The sequence below is a fragment of the Brassica oleracea genome, chromosome C4 (genome assembly GCF_000695525.1).
Source record: "Brassica oleracea var. oleracea cultivar TO1000 chromosome C4, BOL, whole genome shotgun sequence".
Taxonomy (NCBI): Eukaryota; Viridiplantae; Streptophyta; class Magnoliopsida; order Brassicales; family Brassicaceae; genus Brassica; species Brassica oleracea.
This window is the reverse complement of record NC_027751.1, coordinates 38,107,618-38,124,742: the sequence shown is the minus strand read 5'-3', so window position 1 is coordinate 38,124,742 and position 17,125 is coordinate 38,107,618. Positions and strand designations below refer to the sequence as shown.

Genomic DNA, 17,125 nt, shown 5'->3' with positions numbered 1-17,125 from the left:
CCGATCTTTATATTTCCTTAACTTGGATTTAGTGTTTATTGTTAAGTGTTATATTACCATTCCTATTAGCTTTGTATTTCATGTTACTCAATCTTGGCTCTAGTATGCACATAGTATCATTTTAAATAGTACATTGTATATAGTATAGAAGTCTTCTCGTAATGGACGGTGCAAATGTGTACGTAACCCTATAATACACATTTATAATCATTAACCTACACCACTTGTTTAAATTTACACAGTGAAAATATCTTGGTAAATCGACTTCAGTAAGTGGCATCCTCCTACTCTTTCATTAAGAGTAGCTGTCACCAACTATCCGACCTTCATATTTTCCTAATTTGTGTTTAGTGTTTAGTGTTTAGTGTCAAGTGTTCTTCTACCAATCCCCCATTAGATTTTGTAAATCAATCATGGATGTATGCAACTAGTATATAAATAACATAGTTTATTTTATATGGAATAGCAGTTCTCAGATAAATTACATAGTGTATTCTATATGGAATAGACCTTCTCACGTAATACACGTCATAAACGTTAATTCACCTTATAACGGACATATATTATTAGAAGTTAACATTGACATCATTTCATTTAACCAAAATAGAAGGTCACATGGTTTTCCGTACAACAAACACAATGTGCCCACATTCTATTAAATTTGGGTTACGCTATATATTCTTCTCTGTGTTTTACTAAGAGTTTACATTTCCATACTATTTGGCCTTTAGTTTATTTCTGTGTGGTTGATAAATTTATTTCTGGAATATTTGGCTTGTTTTTGGGTAAAACATTATGTACTTTCCTTGCATCATGTGACTTTTTAACTGTAGCGAAATTAGGAAGACCATATTTCACTTGGAACTACATTTATAATATTACTATTCCACATACGGTACATAGTATGGAAACTCATACAATCGGTATAGAATATACTTGTCATCATCTTCAGTTCGTCGTTAGGTTAGAATTGTTTCTGGCACACTTACAACTGTTATCCACTTCTCTCGATTCATATCCTTACATCATATGTGTTGAATACAGCTGCACAACGCGATCCGTATGTTATGTGATTGTTACGATGCCACACAAAAATGTCACGTCGTTTACTTTATAATATAGAACCGGTAACCTGTTACTTGAAAGGGTATAACCAGATGGAAGGAAACACAAAAGTCTGACAATGAATTATGTCAAAATCATAGCTACTTCCTTAATTTATCACCAAAATACGGCCATTTGGCCAATAAGCCCTACTTTTTATGTGTTTTAAACAAGTGAGAACTTAAAAGAAACTGATCAAAACTTTAAATACCTAGTTAGATCTAAATTTCTAGAGTCTGAAGAAACTTGTCATAAAAAGAATCAAACCAAACTCAATCCAAAGTTCCTAACGCTCATGATTATGTTTAATAGAGTAACCCGCAAAATATAATTTTAGAATCCGCGAAACCATGTTATTTTATGCATACAATTACTTAATTTAATTCTCTTATAGAACAGTTATTTATTATTTATTACTTTTCTTAATTGATTCATGAATTTTTGTTTTATTGGTTTAAATTTTAATTTGATTTGAAAACTATATATTATTACTGATTTTTACTCATGGGCTGTTGGGGAATTTTATATCATGATAGTAACAAATATTTATAACTATATATTATTCAGCTAACAAATAATATTATTATTTTTGTCTAAAACTAACAAATATTATTGAAAGTGGATTTGTATTTGGGTTGCATAAGTGACCTTATTAATGATTGTATATGTGGAATAGTTAGTCATTATCAAAAGAAGTGGTTAATTATCATTCCTTAGTGGAAGTGGTTAATTACCATTCTAACATTAATGTGGGCAAATAATATGTTTAAAAGGATGATGGCATTTTAAGTAATATTTCATGGTAATAGAAGAGCAAATATCAGGAGCGATCCTCTTTTAATAATATTGATAAAAATTATATCTAAATATATATACTTTGTTTTTAAATATAAATAATAATAAAATAAATTTATATATACTAAATGATAAGTACATATAAAAATCAGTATCTTAGCTTTAAAGATATATAGTTGTGAATGATAAATATTAAAACATATTTAATAAGAAAATGTCAAAATATTATGTGTAGCAGTGCTATATTCAGAAACTTTATTATAGCATTTTAAGAGAAATTAAGAAAATAATAATTAAAATTTTGATTTATAATAGTGGACTATAAACAAATCCGATTTAGTTTGACTCGAATATATGTTCCGGGTTCGACCGCCATTAAGTCCAGTTTTTAAAACACTGTGTTTCACCATTTATGTGGTGGTCGGAGTTTCAACGTTTTACAATTTTTTTTTTTGCAATGGACAAGCGAACGGCAATTTACAATAACTTTTTTTACAAATTAATAATATATAAATTATAATATTTTATTAATTAAAGAGTTATCAGTTTACATAGAAATTTCTTTTCAGATTTATTTATTTTAAATATATTTATGTAAAATAAGAAGAATATTTAATCTTTACGATATATATATATATATATATATATATTTTTTTTTTTAATTTTATAGATTCAAACTTTTTGTGTTATTACTAGTAGCGAGAACATGCTCTTGCAGGGTCAAACTCGCAGGGAAGGTCCAACATCAACAAAGATATACACTCGGGAGTGGTCCTGACCACATCAAAATGAACCATTGGCATAGAGCCCAAAAACTTTTTTTATGATGCAAAGCGTTTAAGTCAAGAAACTCCTACTACAGAACACAAACACAGACTCTTTGCTTCACGTTAAGATCGACACACTAATCCTAGATGCCGAAATATCTTAGTTCTTAGGGCATTTGAATTATAGGGTCCTCTTTGGTTCTTGATATTCATCACCTATAAGTGCATGCTTGAGACCCTAAAAAAAAATATTGGAAGCGAAAGAGAGAGTTCAACCATAGATCAAAGCAAGTGAAGTGATGAACATCTTCTTCTGTATAATTTAGTTTCAATCGGTTATAAACATATAGCCTAACATGAAAGTAAGGAGTTTCACATTGTTCATCATCAGAGCCAATATTTCTTACCAAACTACCATATTCAGTCCTGCTTTAGTCTCGCTGGTCCAACAGTCTCCTCTATACTGACCAGAAAAAAGCTAAATCTAAACCTATGAAGAAAAAGTAGACCCTTGAAAATGAAAAAAAAAATAAGATGAAATCATCTTTTACACGTTCATTTACCTTTTTTTTTGTTTAGCAATTCTTTAACAAAAGCAAAAAACACGTACCAAGAACGATCTGTAAAGCAGTTGTCAATTTGTCACTGAGAATAGAAAACAGAAACCATAAAAGAAGCAATTGATTGAAAATTTAAGAATAAAGAAAGTTTATAAACAACTAAAAAAGACAAAAGAAGCAAAAAAAACCATTTAAAGAATACAATACCTTTCCTTTGTAGCCTTACCAAAGCTTAGCATCTAAAACCAGTTCCTCTCCTTAGCCACCAAGAAACCCATAACTCTACATAAAACCATCACAAGCTTCTCCATTCTTAAGGTTTATCTTTCATCTTCGTCTGCAAGAACCTATTACACTAACAAAACCAACACATATCATAAGTACAGAGAAGATCACTGGAGATATGAGTGCAGACTGGGGACCAGTGATTGTAGCAGTGGCTCTGTTCATCCTACTCTCACCAGGATTGCTCTTTCAGCTACCGGCAAGGACAAGAGTGATGGAGTTTGGTAACATGAGCACAAGTGGCATTTCGATTTTGGTCCACGCCATTATTTACTTCTGTATACTCACCATCTTGGTCATAGCCATACAAATTCACATCCATTTCTGATCTTCTAGTATAACAAAGTCGACCTTATTTGTATTCAAAGTTTGCCTTTTTCTGCTACTTATTTTGCTAATCTCTGAATTCTCGGCTCATAGTGTTTCAAGCAGGGTGACAAAAAAATACAAAAAATAAATTGTAATTTTGTATTTTCCCAAATTCAATTTCTTACCTTTAATTACAAAGGTTCAGACTTTAACTGGTATAAAACATTTACGAGCTCGCGTTACTCAATCATGTAATACTCAAACAACATCAATTGGTCTAAAACATTTTGTATTTTGATTGTTTCCACAACTTCTTTTTCATTAATCTTTGATTCTTTACTCATAGGATCCAAAAAAGGTTCAATGTTCTTAAAAAAAAAAGGTTCAATGTTACAAGCTTAACGACTAATGACATAATACATTTTCAGTACAACACAACAAGTTTATGTCTGAAAGTAAAAAGTAAAAGCTCTAAAAAACAGAGATCCAAATCTAAGAAGATGCTTGAAACCCCCCCAGATCCAATTAGGGGTTACCTTTATTTCCCCGGAAAACCTTAAATCAACCGGTGGTGATGTGGAGATTGACAGCGAGGATCAAGATCGTGTAAGCAGCGAAGAAGATGAGTGTGTGGACGGCGATTGCTTTTCCGTTGGTTTTCATTCCGCCGAAATCTAACGTCCGGTGATGACCAGGCAAAGAGAAGAGGAGACCTGGAGAAAGCAATACGAACAGTACAACTCCGACGAGGACCGGAGCCCAATCCGCCATTCCCGGATGAAAGTAGAAAAACGCAAAAGGTGACGAACGCCTTTTTCGATAAAGCGGTGGTGTGACTTGTGAATGAGAGAGAAAAGAGTCAAAAGACGGAATGAAGTAAAGTGTAAGTGCTGAGCTAAGGCCACTTTGATTATTTTTCCTTTTTTTTTTTCTCACCTTTATTTTAAATTTTCGAAAATTTAGAATAATCTCGTATATGTGTGATAAAACGTAGATTTTTTTTTTTTTTTAACGAAATGTTAAATTTATTGATCATAGTAAAAGAATGTATTTACAAGATTCACATGGTTAAAGAATAATAACTAGAGCTTTAAGTGAGATGAGTTCCAAACCATCTACAAAGCAGATCTTTCAACTTCTGCTTCAAGAAGTATCTAGTAGATTCTCTTTTTCATTATACTTTGGTGGGAGAAGGTTTTTGACTTGCAGATTTTTTTTAAAAAAATTGTAGAAGTTTATGTTTTCCACTTTTCCTTAATTTTTTACTTGAAAATTAAAAGGTAATGGTGTAACAAAAGTTGAAGAAAAATAAAAAGCTGACCAATATAGTTGTTTATATGTTTCAGATTATAAAGCTGACCCATAACACAAAATATGAACTAGATTTTGATCCGTGCAATCGTGCGGATGTTTGTTTTCATTTTTTATACATAAATTATTGTTTTAAAACATAAGTGGTATATATCTTTAACATTAATTATATATTTAAATGTTTATATAACTATTTCAAATACAATAATTTTATAATTTATATGTTATCATTAATCTATTGTTTAAGACCATATGTATTTGTCAGTTGAATAAAATTTATAAATTTATCAATTGAATATACTTTTATCATATCTATTTAAATATAATAATTATATTTTAACATGATCATGACTATAAAGTAGATAAAAATATGATATAATTTATTTATTATTCGTTTTATAAAGGATAACTTAAAATACATTAAGTTATTGTTAAAATATTTTTACACAGAGTTATTAGAATTTTAAAAATATATATAAATATATATTATATTTAAAATGAAAATATATTATGATTAAAGTAGTTACAAAGATTTTATATTATTAGCTTTAAAGAAATACATGTTAATTTTTATACATGTATTATATAGTTTGCTAATGTTAACCCATCTTACCGACATATTAGATTTTATTTTTGAACATAAATATTTTATACTTACGAAAATAAAAAATAAAAAATATATAAATTTATAAATTTAATACAATATTATTATATTTAGCTCAGTATAATAATTTCTTTTAATATGATTGATTATGATTATATAATAGATAAAATATTATAGAATTTTTTATTTTTCATTTTATAAACGATAACTGAATATATTAATGTATAATTATATTTCAAACTAATTTTGAAATTAGTGAAAATATTGAAATATAATTTCAAAAATGAAGATCTTGTAAAAAATCTTCTAAAACAGATTTGTTAGAATTTTAAAATAAATATATTTATATTTAATAGGAAAAAAAATCAAAAGATATTATGATGAAAGTATTTTAAAGATATTATGTATTATTAGTCTTAATAAAATATATTTAATAAAATTTCTAAGTGATAGTCTAAATTAAAAAATTACACAAGAAGTTTTCAAAATATATAAGATTTATAAAAAAAAGGTGATAAGATTCTAGCAAATTAACAAGATTGCTACTTGGTGCTGTGCAGGAGCCTGTAGCGACATCCCCAAGTGTAAACGCGTATTCCATGCAATAAGAAAAAGATATATATTGTTCGATATGTTTTTTTTTTCTAAAGTTATACTGATTTGGTATTTGCCTAACCTAAGTTATAGGTTAATTTAATATACGCACAAAAGATTAAGATGGGGTAGATATAATAATTTTACACGTTTTGTGTTATGTCAATATAATTTTAAAATGAAATACACCAATCAAATTAATTATTACTAATTTTAAGAGAATATATATGTCAAATCGAAAAAGAAGAAAAATGTTATTAGCGAGTGGTAGACCCATTACATCTCATCCGCTACTAGTTTTTTTGTCTTTCAAATAAATTTCATAAACACAACAAGATTACGTGACATGTCACATGTGTATAACGAAACTCCTCCAAATTGAATTTCAAAAATTGGCGTGTAACATTTATTGATCACAACAAGAAGGTCCCGCTTCATGTGAATATCATAAGACTTGAATGCGATGAAGTGATAGAACCGTTTCTCTACGATTAAAATCATTATTCATGTGAGTTTGTCTGGTCTTTTTTGCGTTACTATGTGGTCGTAAGTCATATAACTCGTGAAAATAAAGAAGTTAACGCACTTATCTCAATTGTATTGCTTGGCTCCTTGCTAAGATAACTCCACTAAAGCAACCATACCACAAAGTCTCTCTCTTCCTTTAAATGAAAAAGAAATAGACTTTATTGGATTCTCATTCTCTTCACGTTGAAGCCTCCCATTCTCTCAATTATTCCACAACCAAGTTTCCACTTTCTTCTTCTTACTCTCTTTCTCTGGTTACTTGCTCTGGTCCTTTAATCGTTTTACGAAGATATGCATGATTGGGCAGCACCGTTGATAGCTTCGGCTCTATTCGCGTTTCTATCGCCGGGGCTGATACTGCAGTTTCCTGGGAAAGAATCTCCGGTAGGTTTCATGAACATGAAGACGACGATAGCTTCTATTTTCGTCCACACCGTTCTCTACGGTCTCTTTCTCATCCTCTTCCTAGTCGTTCTCAACGTCCATGTTTATGCTTAGCTTTAGCTCAAAATATTACACTCATGTGCTAGCCTTTGTTTGTGCTTAGATGGGTTTAGTAGTAAAGCTTTGTTTTATGACTTGTCTTACTTCTTTCTTTGTTCCTTCTTTTAATTACTGATCTAAAGATATTAAAGTTATGACCAAATTTTCTTTAGTGTTATTCAATATATGTAAGCCATATCTGTGTATTTGTGAGAAAATTCCGAGCTTAAGCTGGGGAAACATGGCTTAAGAATAACACAAATGATCCATATGATAGGATAAAGATGGATATGATTTATGTAAACTAAACAAAAATGATCGAACAATTTGATGTAAAAAATAAATTTTGAGTTCGAAAAATTTAACATTCAATATAAAAAAAACTGAAGGAACAGTAATTGAATCCATTGTAAAGGGCCTCGAGTTAAATCCCATTAATTTTGGTCTAAAAAGGCCCATAAAATTTTTAGCTTTGTAGATTGTAAGAAATTCAAATCATTTTCGTATGGTTTGGTTAGGAATCTTAATTCATCAAACACCTATCTCTCATCTTTTTAAGGTTTAAATTATCGTTGGGTCAGCATTGTTTACTTTAACAATATAACTTTGCTAGAAATGGTTTGGCTAATGAACAATAATCAATAAGATTACCCTCGTGGTGGCTCGGGTTGGATAAAATCCGAAGGCTTTAAACTCAATTTGACAAAAGCGAGGTTCGAGTTGGACACATACAACAACTCTTGGACCTTTGAAACAAAGCCTCTTTGTAAATTAGCAAAGGGAAAATGATCATGAACAAAGGCTAAACATTAAAGAGAGGATAAAGACAGATTCACATTTGATTTTCAGCAATCGGTATTGGTTTCCTCATCATCGATGGCAGCAGATGCAAGAACAAGCTCAGGGGTAGGAAGTGTGTAAGTGTAGTTCTCGCGTCTGGCCTTCTTCTTCTCCCTTTGCACTCTAAAAGCTTCTCTCTTTCTTGCTCTGTAACTGTTGGGATTCTCTGGCACCACTTCCCTTGGGTACACACTAATCTGCAAACAGAAAACATTCCCATTTCGGAAACCAAAGAAGACTAAGAAACCTAATGGACATGATCATAGACTTACCTTCTTCCTGTCAGGACCAAACTTCTCGAACTTGACTAATCCATCGATTAAAGAGAAGATGGTATGATCTTTACCAATCCCAACGTTCTTTCCAGCATGGAACTGCATTACAAAACATCATTCCAATCAATCTATATTGCTCTTCAAACACAAACACAAGCATAATCCTACAAGATAAGAGCTTCTAGATTCTGCAGTTTCGAGTTCTAGAACATCATTTCAAGAATCAATCTCTTCAAAAAAAGATAGTCGATTCCTAAACACAAGCCAAAACTCATGAATAATCTGCAATAAGAGCTTACAAAGTTGTACAATTTCGTGTTCTCAGAGTTACCTTAGTGCCACGTTGACGAACGATGATGGCCCCTGGTTTAGCGACTTGGTCACCGTAAATCTTGACGCCGAGTCTTTGTCCCGGAGAATCACGACCGTTCTTAGTACTTCCAGCTCCTTTCTTGTGCGCAGATTCAATCGTCAATGGAACCGGAGCTTGGAGTTTTTCCAAAGGGAGAGTCACAGTGAAGGAGGTTTTTGGGTTTAGATTCAAATCGCCTCTGAGGAACGAAGATGTTGAAGAGAGGGATAAGCCTTTGAATGCTCCAATTAGATTCAAACTCATCGATGTTGCAATCGCCATTGCTTAGCGAAGTTAGGGTTTTTTTTGTGAGGATGAAGAAGAAGACTGAACCCTCTTGCCTTTGGCTCCTTATCGTTTCGTCTCACTCGATTTGTGACCAAAAAAATTCCACGTCATCGAATAATGCGGGTCCCATGATGCTAAACTGTACTAGATGATAAGGTGAGCATGTAAAAAACGAAAAATTAAATAAAAAGTGAATGTTGACAGTGGGATTTGAACCCACGCCCTTTCGGACCAGAACCTTAATCTGGCGCCTTAGACCAACTCGGCCATATCAACTTGTTGTTCTTGAGAATCCAAACCTATGCAAAGATAGACATTAGAGAAGTGAAAAAGATTAGAAAAATGGAAAGAAACTACACTTTTAACTTATACCTAAACCAAAACTTATTGGCTCCTATTAGGTCAGAGCATCATTAGTTGACAGTTTCTCAAAAAGAGTTTCTTAAGATTATCATACATCAAATGGGCCCGAAAATAAAAGCCCAATAACTAAGCCAACATCTTTCCCGCCCTTTACAGGATGGACTTCTATAGACTTGTAACTTCCCTCCCCTGCAACGGCTTTAATCTGCAACAAACATTCCTTCAACAAGATAGAGAGAGATCGAGCTCAAAGAAGGGCATCAATGGCGTCGAAGCTTCTTACTTCCTTCTTTCTCCTATTTCTCTATCTCGTTTCAGTTTCCGATGCTTCTCTGACATCTATCTCCTCCGCCGTTGAAGTCCTCTGCGATTCCGGCTACTTCTCCATGGGACTCACTCTAAAGATCGCCGACAAAGATCTACGCCTAGATGATTGGCAAGAACTCACCATCTTCGCTCCTTCCGATCAAGCTTTCTCCGCCTCTGGACAGCCTTCGCTACTCTCTATCAAGTACCACCTCTCTCCGACGAGACTCCCCGGAGAAACCCTAACGAACCTTCCTCACGGCGCGAAACTCCCCACTCTCAGATCTAATTCCTCTCTAACCGTCACGAACTCATCGCGATCTGGCCGAGTGAATCTTTCGATCAACGGCGTCGTAGTCCAAGATTCACCTCTGTTCGACGACGGCTACGTCGTGATTTACAGTTCCGACGAGTTTTTCTCACCGCCGATCATTACTCCGCCATCGTCTCCTTCGATCGTTACATCTCCTGCTGAATCAATCGATTCGATTTCGATTCCTATCCCTAGCTCAGCCCCTCGCTCACCGGTTAAATCTAAACCGGTGAATTGCTTCAACATCTTCGAGTCGGCTTCGAGTTTGTTACTTTCCAGAGGTTTCGTGATCATGGCTACGTTTCTCGCTCTACAGCTCGAGATCTCTCCTGGGAACGACACGAAGCTCACAGTCTTCGCTCCGATCGACGAAGCGATCTCCGTCAACAAGTTCTCCGATTACGCTATTATCTTCAGAGGGCATGTGATCAAGCGGCTTCTCTCGTGGAAAGATCTTGAGAAACTTGCGTGGGAAGGATCGATTCTGCAGACTGCTCTCAAAGGTTATGGGATTGAGCTTTCTTGGTCTGGTGATTTTCTTCTTCTCAATGGAGTCCCACTTGTCTTTCCGGATCTGTACGCCAACGAATGGATTGTTGTTCATGGAGTTAACCAAATGATTGCACCGCAAGCAAGCCAGGCTAAAGTGGGAGAGTCAATCTCAGAGCTAAACGGTGGAGAAGAAGAAGAAGAGGATGATGTTCATGGTGAGTCCTCTACTGAGTTAGGTGACTATGGTCTTCACTGATTCGTCTAATGCATTTTCAGATGATCTTGAAACTGTTCTTAGCGTTGTTATACAGTGAGAAACTCTCTCTAGTTTGAAAATTAATAATGAATAAAAAGTTTCTGATCTTAAGAGACGCTTTGGGTGTGAATGTGACATCATAGTTGAGATCACTGTTCTTCTTTTTTTCAGTCTGAGGAAAACACAAATGATTAGTTAGATTTCATCAAAACCAATTTGGATGTTTTTTTTGAGTAAAAAAAAGGGACCTTTGAAGTTGAGGCAGTGGTTGATGGTCCAGCGGCACCGCCTAACGCTTGTGAGTCAACCGTGAACCTCTCTATATAGCTTTGGAAGCCTGCAATTGAGCATAGAGAGCGCGGATTGTATTTTATAAATTTGTGTCCACTTTTTTTTAGTTATAAGTTAATTTTCACAAAACAGTTTTGAAAGTTAGACTTTTCCTATTATGATTTATTTGGGTAAAAAACATAACCGAATTCATCTGTTGTTTTAATTTGTTTTCAAATTACTGGTTTTTTAACGAGTACTGTGAAGAGTATTCATAGGGCGATCTTTTTCAGGTTACCTTCGAGACAAGTTACCTGTTCAGAGATCAAACCCTTGATCTTTGAATTACATAGCTTCTGCTCCTCCATCAGTGGTATCGGATTCAACACATTTCTGGAAGTTGTCTCATGTTCTCAATGACAAAGCAAACAGAGCACACGGCGGTGACAATTATGGTCAACACCAGGATTGAACTGCACCAGATTGGTGTGAATTACGACCTCTAATGGCCAAGATGCAAGCATCCATCGCCACCACCATTCAAACGTCAACGCAAGCCTCGATTTAAAAGTTAGGCGACACATTGGCAACTTGTCTTGACACCTTAACTACAGCATTAACAACTCGACTGGATCCTCAATACCAGCAACTGGTTCATGCTCCACCACCACCAGCTCAACAACAGCATCCACAACACCTTCCACCACCACAGCAAGTACAACAGCAACATCAACTCCCTCCGCCACACCAGCAAGACCGAACACATCAACTTCCTCCGCCACACCAGCAAGACCGACAACAGCAACATAGTAACCGACATCAAAATCTAACCGATGACAACAAATATGAAATCCATCAACGTCTGTATCATGAAGATCTGCAACAACGATATAACTATGTCAACTGCTGGGAAAGTAGTTTTCGGGTGGATATACCAGAATTTCATGGAGGTCTCCGCAGTGATGAACTTATCGATTGGCTAGTCTTGATTGAATAAATCCTAGAGTTTAAACAAGTTCCTCTAGATCGACGTGTCTCTCCTGTAGCCATGCGCTTCCAAGGCCATGCTGCAACATGGTGCAAACAGCTAAAGACAAAACAATCACGTACGAGCAAGGCACCAATTCACTCGTGGGACAAGTTGACGAAACATTTTTGCCAAACGTTTCTACCGCATAATTACGAATGAATGTATACAAAGCTGCAAAACCTGTGCCAAGGTAACCGTAGCATGGACGAGTATGCTGAAGAATTTGAGTTGTTATTTACTCGTAATGAGATTCATGACAGGCAAGTTCATCTAGTTTCTCGTTTCAGTGAGGGACTACGACTGCAATTACAGACAGCGATGGCACAGTTCATTCGGTCCATAATTGGCGAGGCACATCGACGAGCGGCTTCGTTTTAACATCAATCACGATCATCTAACTGGATACAGTCGGCACCTCAAGTTCGTACTCAAGACCACACGGGAAGCAAGACTACATCAACATCAAGGAAGGAGGCTGGTGACACCGCCAACTGTTCGAGTAAACCAATGGTACAAGACGAGCAACAACTATGACGTTCAACACGACCGAGCACCATTCGTTGCTACTCTTGTGGAGAATCGGGCCACAGACAGCAACGTGTCCTCATGCAACACGCCGAGGGTTATTGATCAATGAGGCATTCAACGACCATGAAGTTTATGACTCTCAAGAGGACGATGACCAAGTCATTGACGACATCCACCACACCACATGCGATAAGAACACTTACTTGTTCTACGCAGGATGTGTCTCACACCGCAAGGAAAGTGACTTTGAACTAACATTTTTCGTTCCACTTGCACGATCAAAGGACGTATCTGCAGTTTTGTGATTGACTCATGTAGTAGCAGAAACGTAATTTCCGAAGAGGCTGTGGACAAACTAGGCATTGCTCGAGAAACACATCTGCCACCTTATACTCTCGGATGGCTCCATGAAAAGGCCAGTTTGCGTATCTCCATTGGCCCAAATTATATGGATCATATGTATTGCGACATAGCACCCATGGATATCTGCCACTTGTTACTCGGAAGGCCATGAGAATATGACAAGAAAATCATTCATTACGGGGCCGATAACACATAAGATCCTTTTGCTTCCAACTAAGGACGTTATGACACCACCGATTCCCGTCGTCCAAGCACCCGCACCTCTAACACCAACCAAACAGATTTCACTGATATGTTCTTACAAAACATTCAAGTCTGAATTAAAAACGGAGGTATGGCCTTCGCATTAGTCCCCTCACCTATCACGCAACACCACACAACAACACTTCACAAAGATATCGATGTAGCCTTGAGTGAGTTTCATGATGTCTTTCCGAAGGACCTGCCTGCGGAATTACCACCATTGAGAGATATCCAGCATCATATTGACTTGGTACCAGGGGTTACTCTCCCTAATCGACCTCATTACAGAATGAGTCCTGATGAACATGAAGATCTTCGTAGACAAGTTGAAGACTTACTCCGCAAGGGACACATTCGTGAGAGCCTCTCGCCTTGCGCCGTACCAGCCCTTCTCATACCCAAAAAGATGGTTTGTGGCATATGTGTGTTGACAGTCGGGCTATTAACAAAATCACAGTACATTACCGCTTTCCGATTCCCGGACTCGATGATTTGTTGGATTAGATCGGCTATGCTACAATTTTCTCATAATATCTTAAAAGTGGATATCATCAGATACGAATCAGGTCCGGCGATGAATGGAAAACAGGCTTCAAGACTCGTGTAGGTTTATTAGAGTGGCCTTTCATGCCATTTGGGTTATCTAATGCACCAAGCACCTTCATGCGCATAATGAATCAATCCTTATTTGGTCGTCTATTTTGATGACATATTGATTTTCAGTTCTTCTGTGGACGCCCATATTTCGCATATCTGGGATGTCCTTCGAGTGCTTCGAACCAAACAAATTTATACAGCCAAGCAAAAGTGCGAGTTTTTTTGTCCCCAAAGTCTTTTTCTTGGGATATGTTATCTCCGCCAGCGGTCTCGCAATGGACCTGACATTGAGTCAGTCAAATGATGGACTGTTCCTAAAACAGTCACAGAAGCCCAAAATTTTCACGGCCTCGCCTTCTTTTACAGGATATTTTCAGGAATTTTAGCACTATTATGGCACCAGTCACCAGCTGCATGAAGGAAGGCAAATTCAACTGGACACAAGAAGCAACAGTGGCGTTTGAATAGATCAAAACAAAGCTCGGGATGTCACCAATTCTCGTGTTACCAAACTTCTTAGAGATTTTTGAATTACATAGTGATGCATCTAAGTTAGGCATGGGTGCGGTTCACAGTCAACATGGTCGACCAATTGTTTACTATAGCTTCAGATAGTTCCTTAAATCGGCTTCTAAGAAACAAAATATAGTGAAGTCAAATCGTTGATCATGGATTTTCAAATTGGCACTATCTAGTAACTAGTTATGGGGATGAAGCTGCTAATATCGAACTGATGAATAATATTATAAAAATAACAACGTTTTTCTTATTATTATTTATAGATAAACAAGCACATTTTTATAACTGTTGCTTTCTTATTTCTAATTATTTATAACTCCATTATTTTTCAACTCCTCTGGGTAAATAATACAATTTAGGTTCACATAAAATATAATAAAAATGTTTTATCAAAATTACCAAAGTTAAATTAGTATATTCTGTTTTTAGTAAATCGATTATCTAATCATGTAAATTAAAATAGGCAATTTTATTTAAAAAAATACAACCATTGTTTATGGTTAAAAACCAAATAACCTGAAAATTCTAGTTATCCAAACCAAGCAAGTAAAAATTAGATATGATTTTAATTTGGTCTATAACTTTTGTAAACCTAAAGTTTTGGAAAAACAAACTGAAACATGATAGAGATTTTAACTAAACATGATTAGGTGACATTAATGGCTAAAGAGGGGAAAAAACAAAACTATAAAATTCAATAAGCATTACATAAACAACATTAATCTTTTTTTTTGCACAACCATATGCACCTAAAATAAACGAAAACAACAACATTTTTATCCCATAGACGATTGCTTTCCTATGCTACGAGTGAGAAGTTCGAACCACCAGAAGTCTATCTCCCATCGATTTAAACGCAATTCCCCAACCAAAGGTAGTGTTTGCGCTCACAGGGACAACACCAAGTTTCTTCCAAATATTTGTGTTTATATCATATATGCAAAGCTCATTCAAAGATGTCTCCAACATGTATAGAGGTTGGGAAGGCATAATGAATGTCATGTCTTTTAACATGTCAGGTATCAACTCCCAAAAATTTGTGGTCTCATCATAACTTTCTCCACAAGTGAGGTGTTTATCATTCTCATCTCGTCCACTGAGAACATAAAATTTTCCAGGCAAGAAACATCCTGAGCTGAATTTTCTTGCTTTATGAATTCCATTAATCATAGTCCAACTTTTTGTATCAGCATTATACTTTTCTACAGTTGGAACAACAATAGGTTCCCATTGTCATCCATTTGAATGCCTCCTGAAAAAATGCGGTTTTTCCATGGCTAGCAGAACCGTACATGACCCTCGGTGTGATCATTGAAGGACCTTTGAACCACTTATGATTCTATAGCTAGGACCTTTGAACAACTTATGATTCTCTAGCTCGTAGAAACAACACAATTCCCTCTATTTCTCTTCGAATGAAAATTAGTTGAGTACCCACACTAACTGTTTCCTTATCGCTGTAGAAAAAGCAATAGTTAGAAGAAGGAACTTTAGGAAGTTTCTGAAAGGTTTTAAAATCCTTATCAAACATTTCCAAATTTGATTCAGCCCCTGAATGCAAAATCACGAGGGGTTTCACAAGGCCTTTTTCTTGTCTCACCATGAAAATTTCACCACTTTCTAACAACTGCAAAAATTTCTTGTTAAGAAACTGCAGTTTCCAGTATTCGAAGCATGGAAAACGAGCAAAGATCTCGACCTCAAGATCGTACAAAAGCTTATGGTGAACCTAAGAGCGTCCGCAACGGAGGTACATGCAGGGTCCTTGGCGTTTAATCATAGGTTAGAAAGATTATAATAATAGTTGTTTGGTTAATAGGAGTAAGGATTGATACGTTATTAAGGATTTTTAGGACTTGATCCTTAGGGTACGTGGCGTGTTTTGTATGGATGGAAGAGATTTTGGTTTGGTTACGCGTAAAACACTGGTCATTCTCGACCGAAGCAGAAAACAAAAAGTCCCGACGAAGAAAGGCGATTGCTCTCTCGACGAAGTGAAGGCGAATCCCGCGACGACAGACGGCTGTTCCCACGGCGAACGACGGCGATTTGTCTCCGTCGACTGAACAAGGTAGATTCATCGATATATATTAGTTTGCATGTTCAATCGATATCGTTTCAACTTAGGGTTCGAACACAATTTGGGGGTTTGTTGCGTTTGTAATTAGGGTTTTAATTCGAATTTTGGGCTTTTTGCGTTTGTAAAAAATTGGTTTGAAGACGAATTTCTGGTTCTTCTGGTTTGAAATTAGGATTTCAAAAGGAGTTGGGAATCAATTCAATACTGATATTGTTTACATTCGTTTCTTGTTTGCAGATGGCGAATCCACATGAACCTCATTTCTTTAAGCCGCTGCTTCCTGGTTTCCAAAGTGGCGTCGTTAGAACCTCACTCTCTCTATTTGTTTACATGCTTTTCTTGATTAGATGTATTTCTTGTTTGATTAACTTTGCCTTTTCTTGTAGACAATACCACTTGCCTTCTTCTCAAAGCACATAGAAGGGAAGACGAACCAGAAAACATGGAAACTAAGATCAGACGCTTCAGATCAAACTTGGGAAGTGATACAAGAAGACAGGACACTCACCAGAGGTTGGAAAGATTTCACCACAGCACATGACCTTCAAATCGGTGACCTTGTCATCTTCAAACACGAAGGAGACATGGTGTTTCATGTCACTCCTTTTGGTCCTAGCTGTTGTGAGATTCAGTATACACATCCTCACATCATCAAGGAAGAAGCCGACGC

At 35.7% G+C, this 17,125-nt stretch overlaps 5 protein-coding genes, 1 non-coding gene and 1 pseudogene across 6 annotated transcripts; 3 read left to right on the top strand and 4 right to left on the bottom strand.

Moving 5' to 3' along the window:
- The first annotated feature begins 3,389 nt into the window (after nucleotides 1-3,389).
- Nucleotides 3,390-3,926, top strand: LOC106337697. The gene has a single exon (XM_013776830.1). The coding sequence runs from the start codon at nucleotides 3,630-3,632 to the stop codon at nucleotides 3,837-3,839; it is 210 nt and encodes a 69-aa protein (XP_013632284.1). The 5' UTR covers nucleotides 3,390-3,629; the 3' UTR covers nucleotides 3,840-3,926.
- A 236-nt stretch (nucleotides 3,927-4,162) lies between these two features.
- Nucleotides 4,163-4,706, bottom strand: LOC106337696. Its single transcript, XM_013776829.1, has one exon. It carries the CDS (start codon nucleotides 4,589-4,591, stop codon nucleotides 4,382-4,384), a length of 210 nt encoding a protein of 69 aa, XP_013632283.1. The 5' UTR covers nucleotides 4,592-4,706; the 3' UTR covers nucleotides 4,163-4,381.
- A 2,216-nt stretch (nucleotides 4,707-6,922) lies between these two features.
- On the top strand, nucleotides 6,923-7,546 carry LOC106340163. The gene has a single exon (XM_013779025.1). It carries the CDS (start codon nucleotides 7,149-7,151, stop codon nucleotides 7,353-7,355), a length of 207 nt encoding a protein of 68 aa, XP_013634479.1. The 5' UTR covers nucleotides 6,923-7,148; the 3' UTR covers nucleotides 7,356-7,546.
- A 462-nt stretch (nucleotides 7,547-8,008) lies between these two features.
- On the bottom strand, nucleotides 8,009-9,147 carry LOC106337149 (50S ribosomal protein L27, chloroplastic). Its single transcript, XM_013776205.1, has 3 exons — nucleotides 8,787-9,147; nucleotides 8,453-8,554; nucleotides 8,009-8,377 (listed from the first exon to the last, which is right to left on the bottom strand). The coding sequence occupies exons 1-3, from the start codon at nucleotides 9,087-9,089 to the stop codon at nucleotides 8,186-8,188; spliced, it is 597 nt and encodes a 198-aa protein (XP_013631659.1). The 5' UTR covers nucleotides 9,090-9,147; the 3' UTR covers nucleotides 8,009-8,185.
- Nucleotides 9,148-9,290: 143 nt separating this feature from the next.
- Nucleotides 9,291-9,371, bottom strand: TRNAL-AAG. Its single transcript has one exon. It is a non-coding gene; the product is annotated as a tRNA-Leu (tRNA).
- Nucleotides 9,372-9,676: 305 nt separating this feature from the next.
- Nucleotides 9,677-10,876, top strand: LOC106340815 (putative fasciclin-like arabinogalactan protein 20). The gene has a single exon (XM_013779648.1). It carries the CDS (start codon nucleotides 9,722-9,724, stop codon nucleotides 10,823-10,825), a length of 1,104 nt encoding a protein of 367 aa, XP_013635102.1. The 5' UTR covers nucleotides 9,677-9,721; the 3' UTR covers nucleotides 10,826-10,876.
- A 4,303-nt stretch (nucleotides 10,877-15,179) lies between these two features.
- On the bottom strand, nucleotides 15,180-15,978 carry LOC106338830 (annotated as a pseudogene).
- Nucleotides 15,979-17,125: the final 1,147 nt, after the last annotated feature.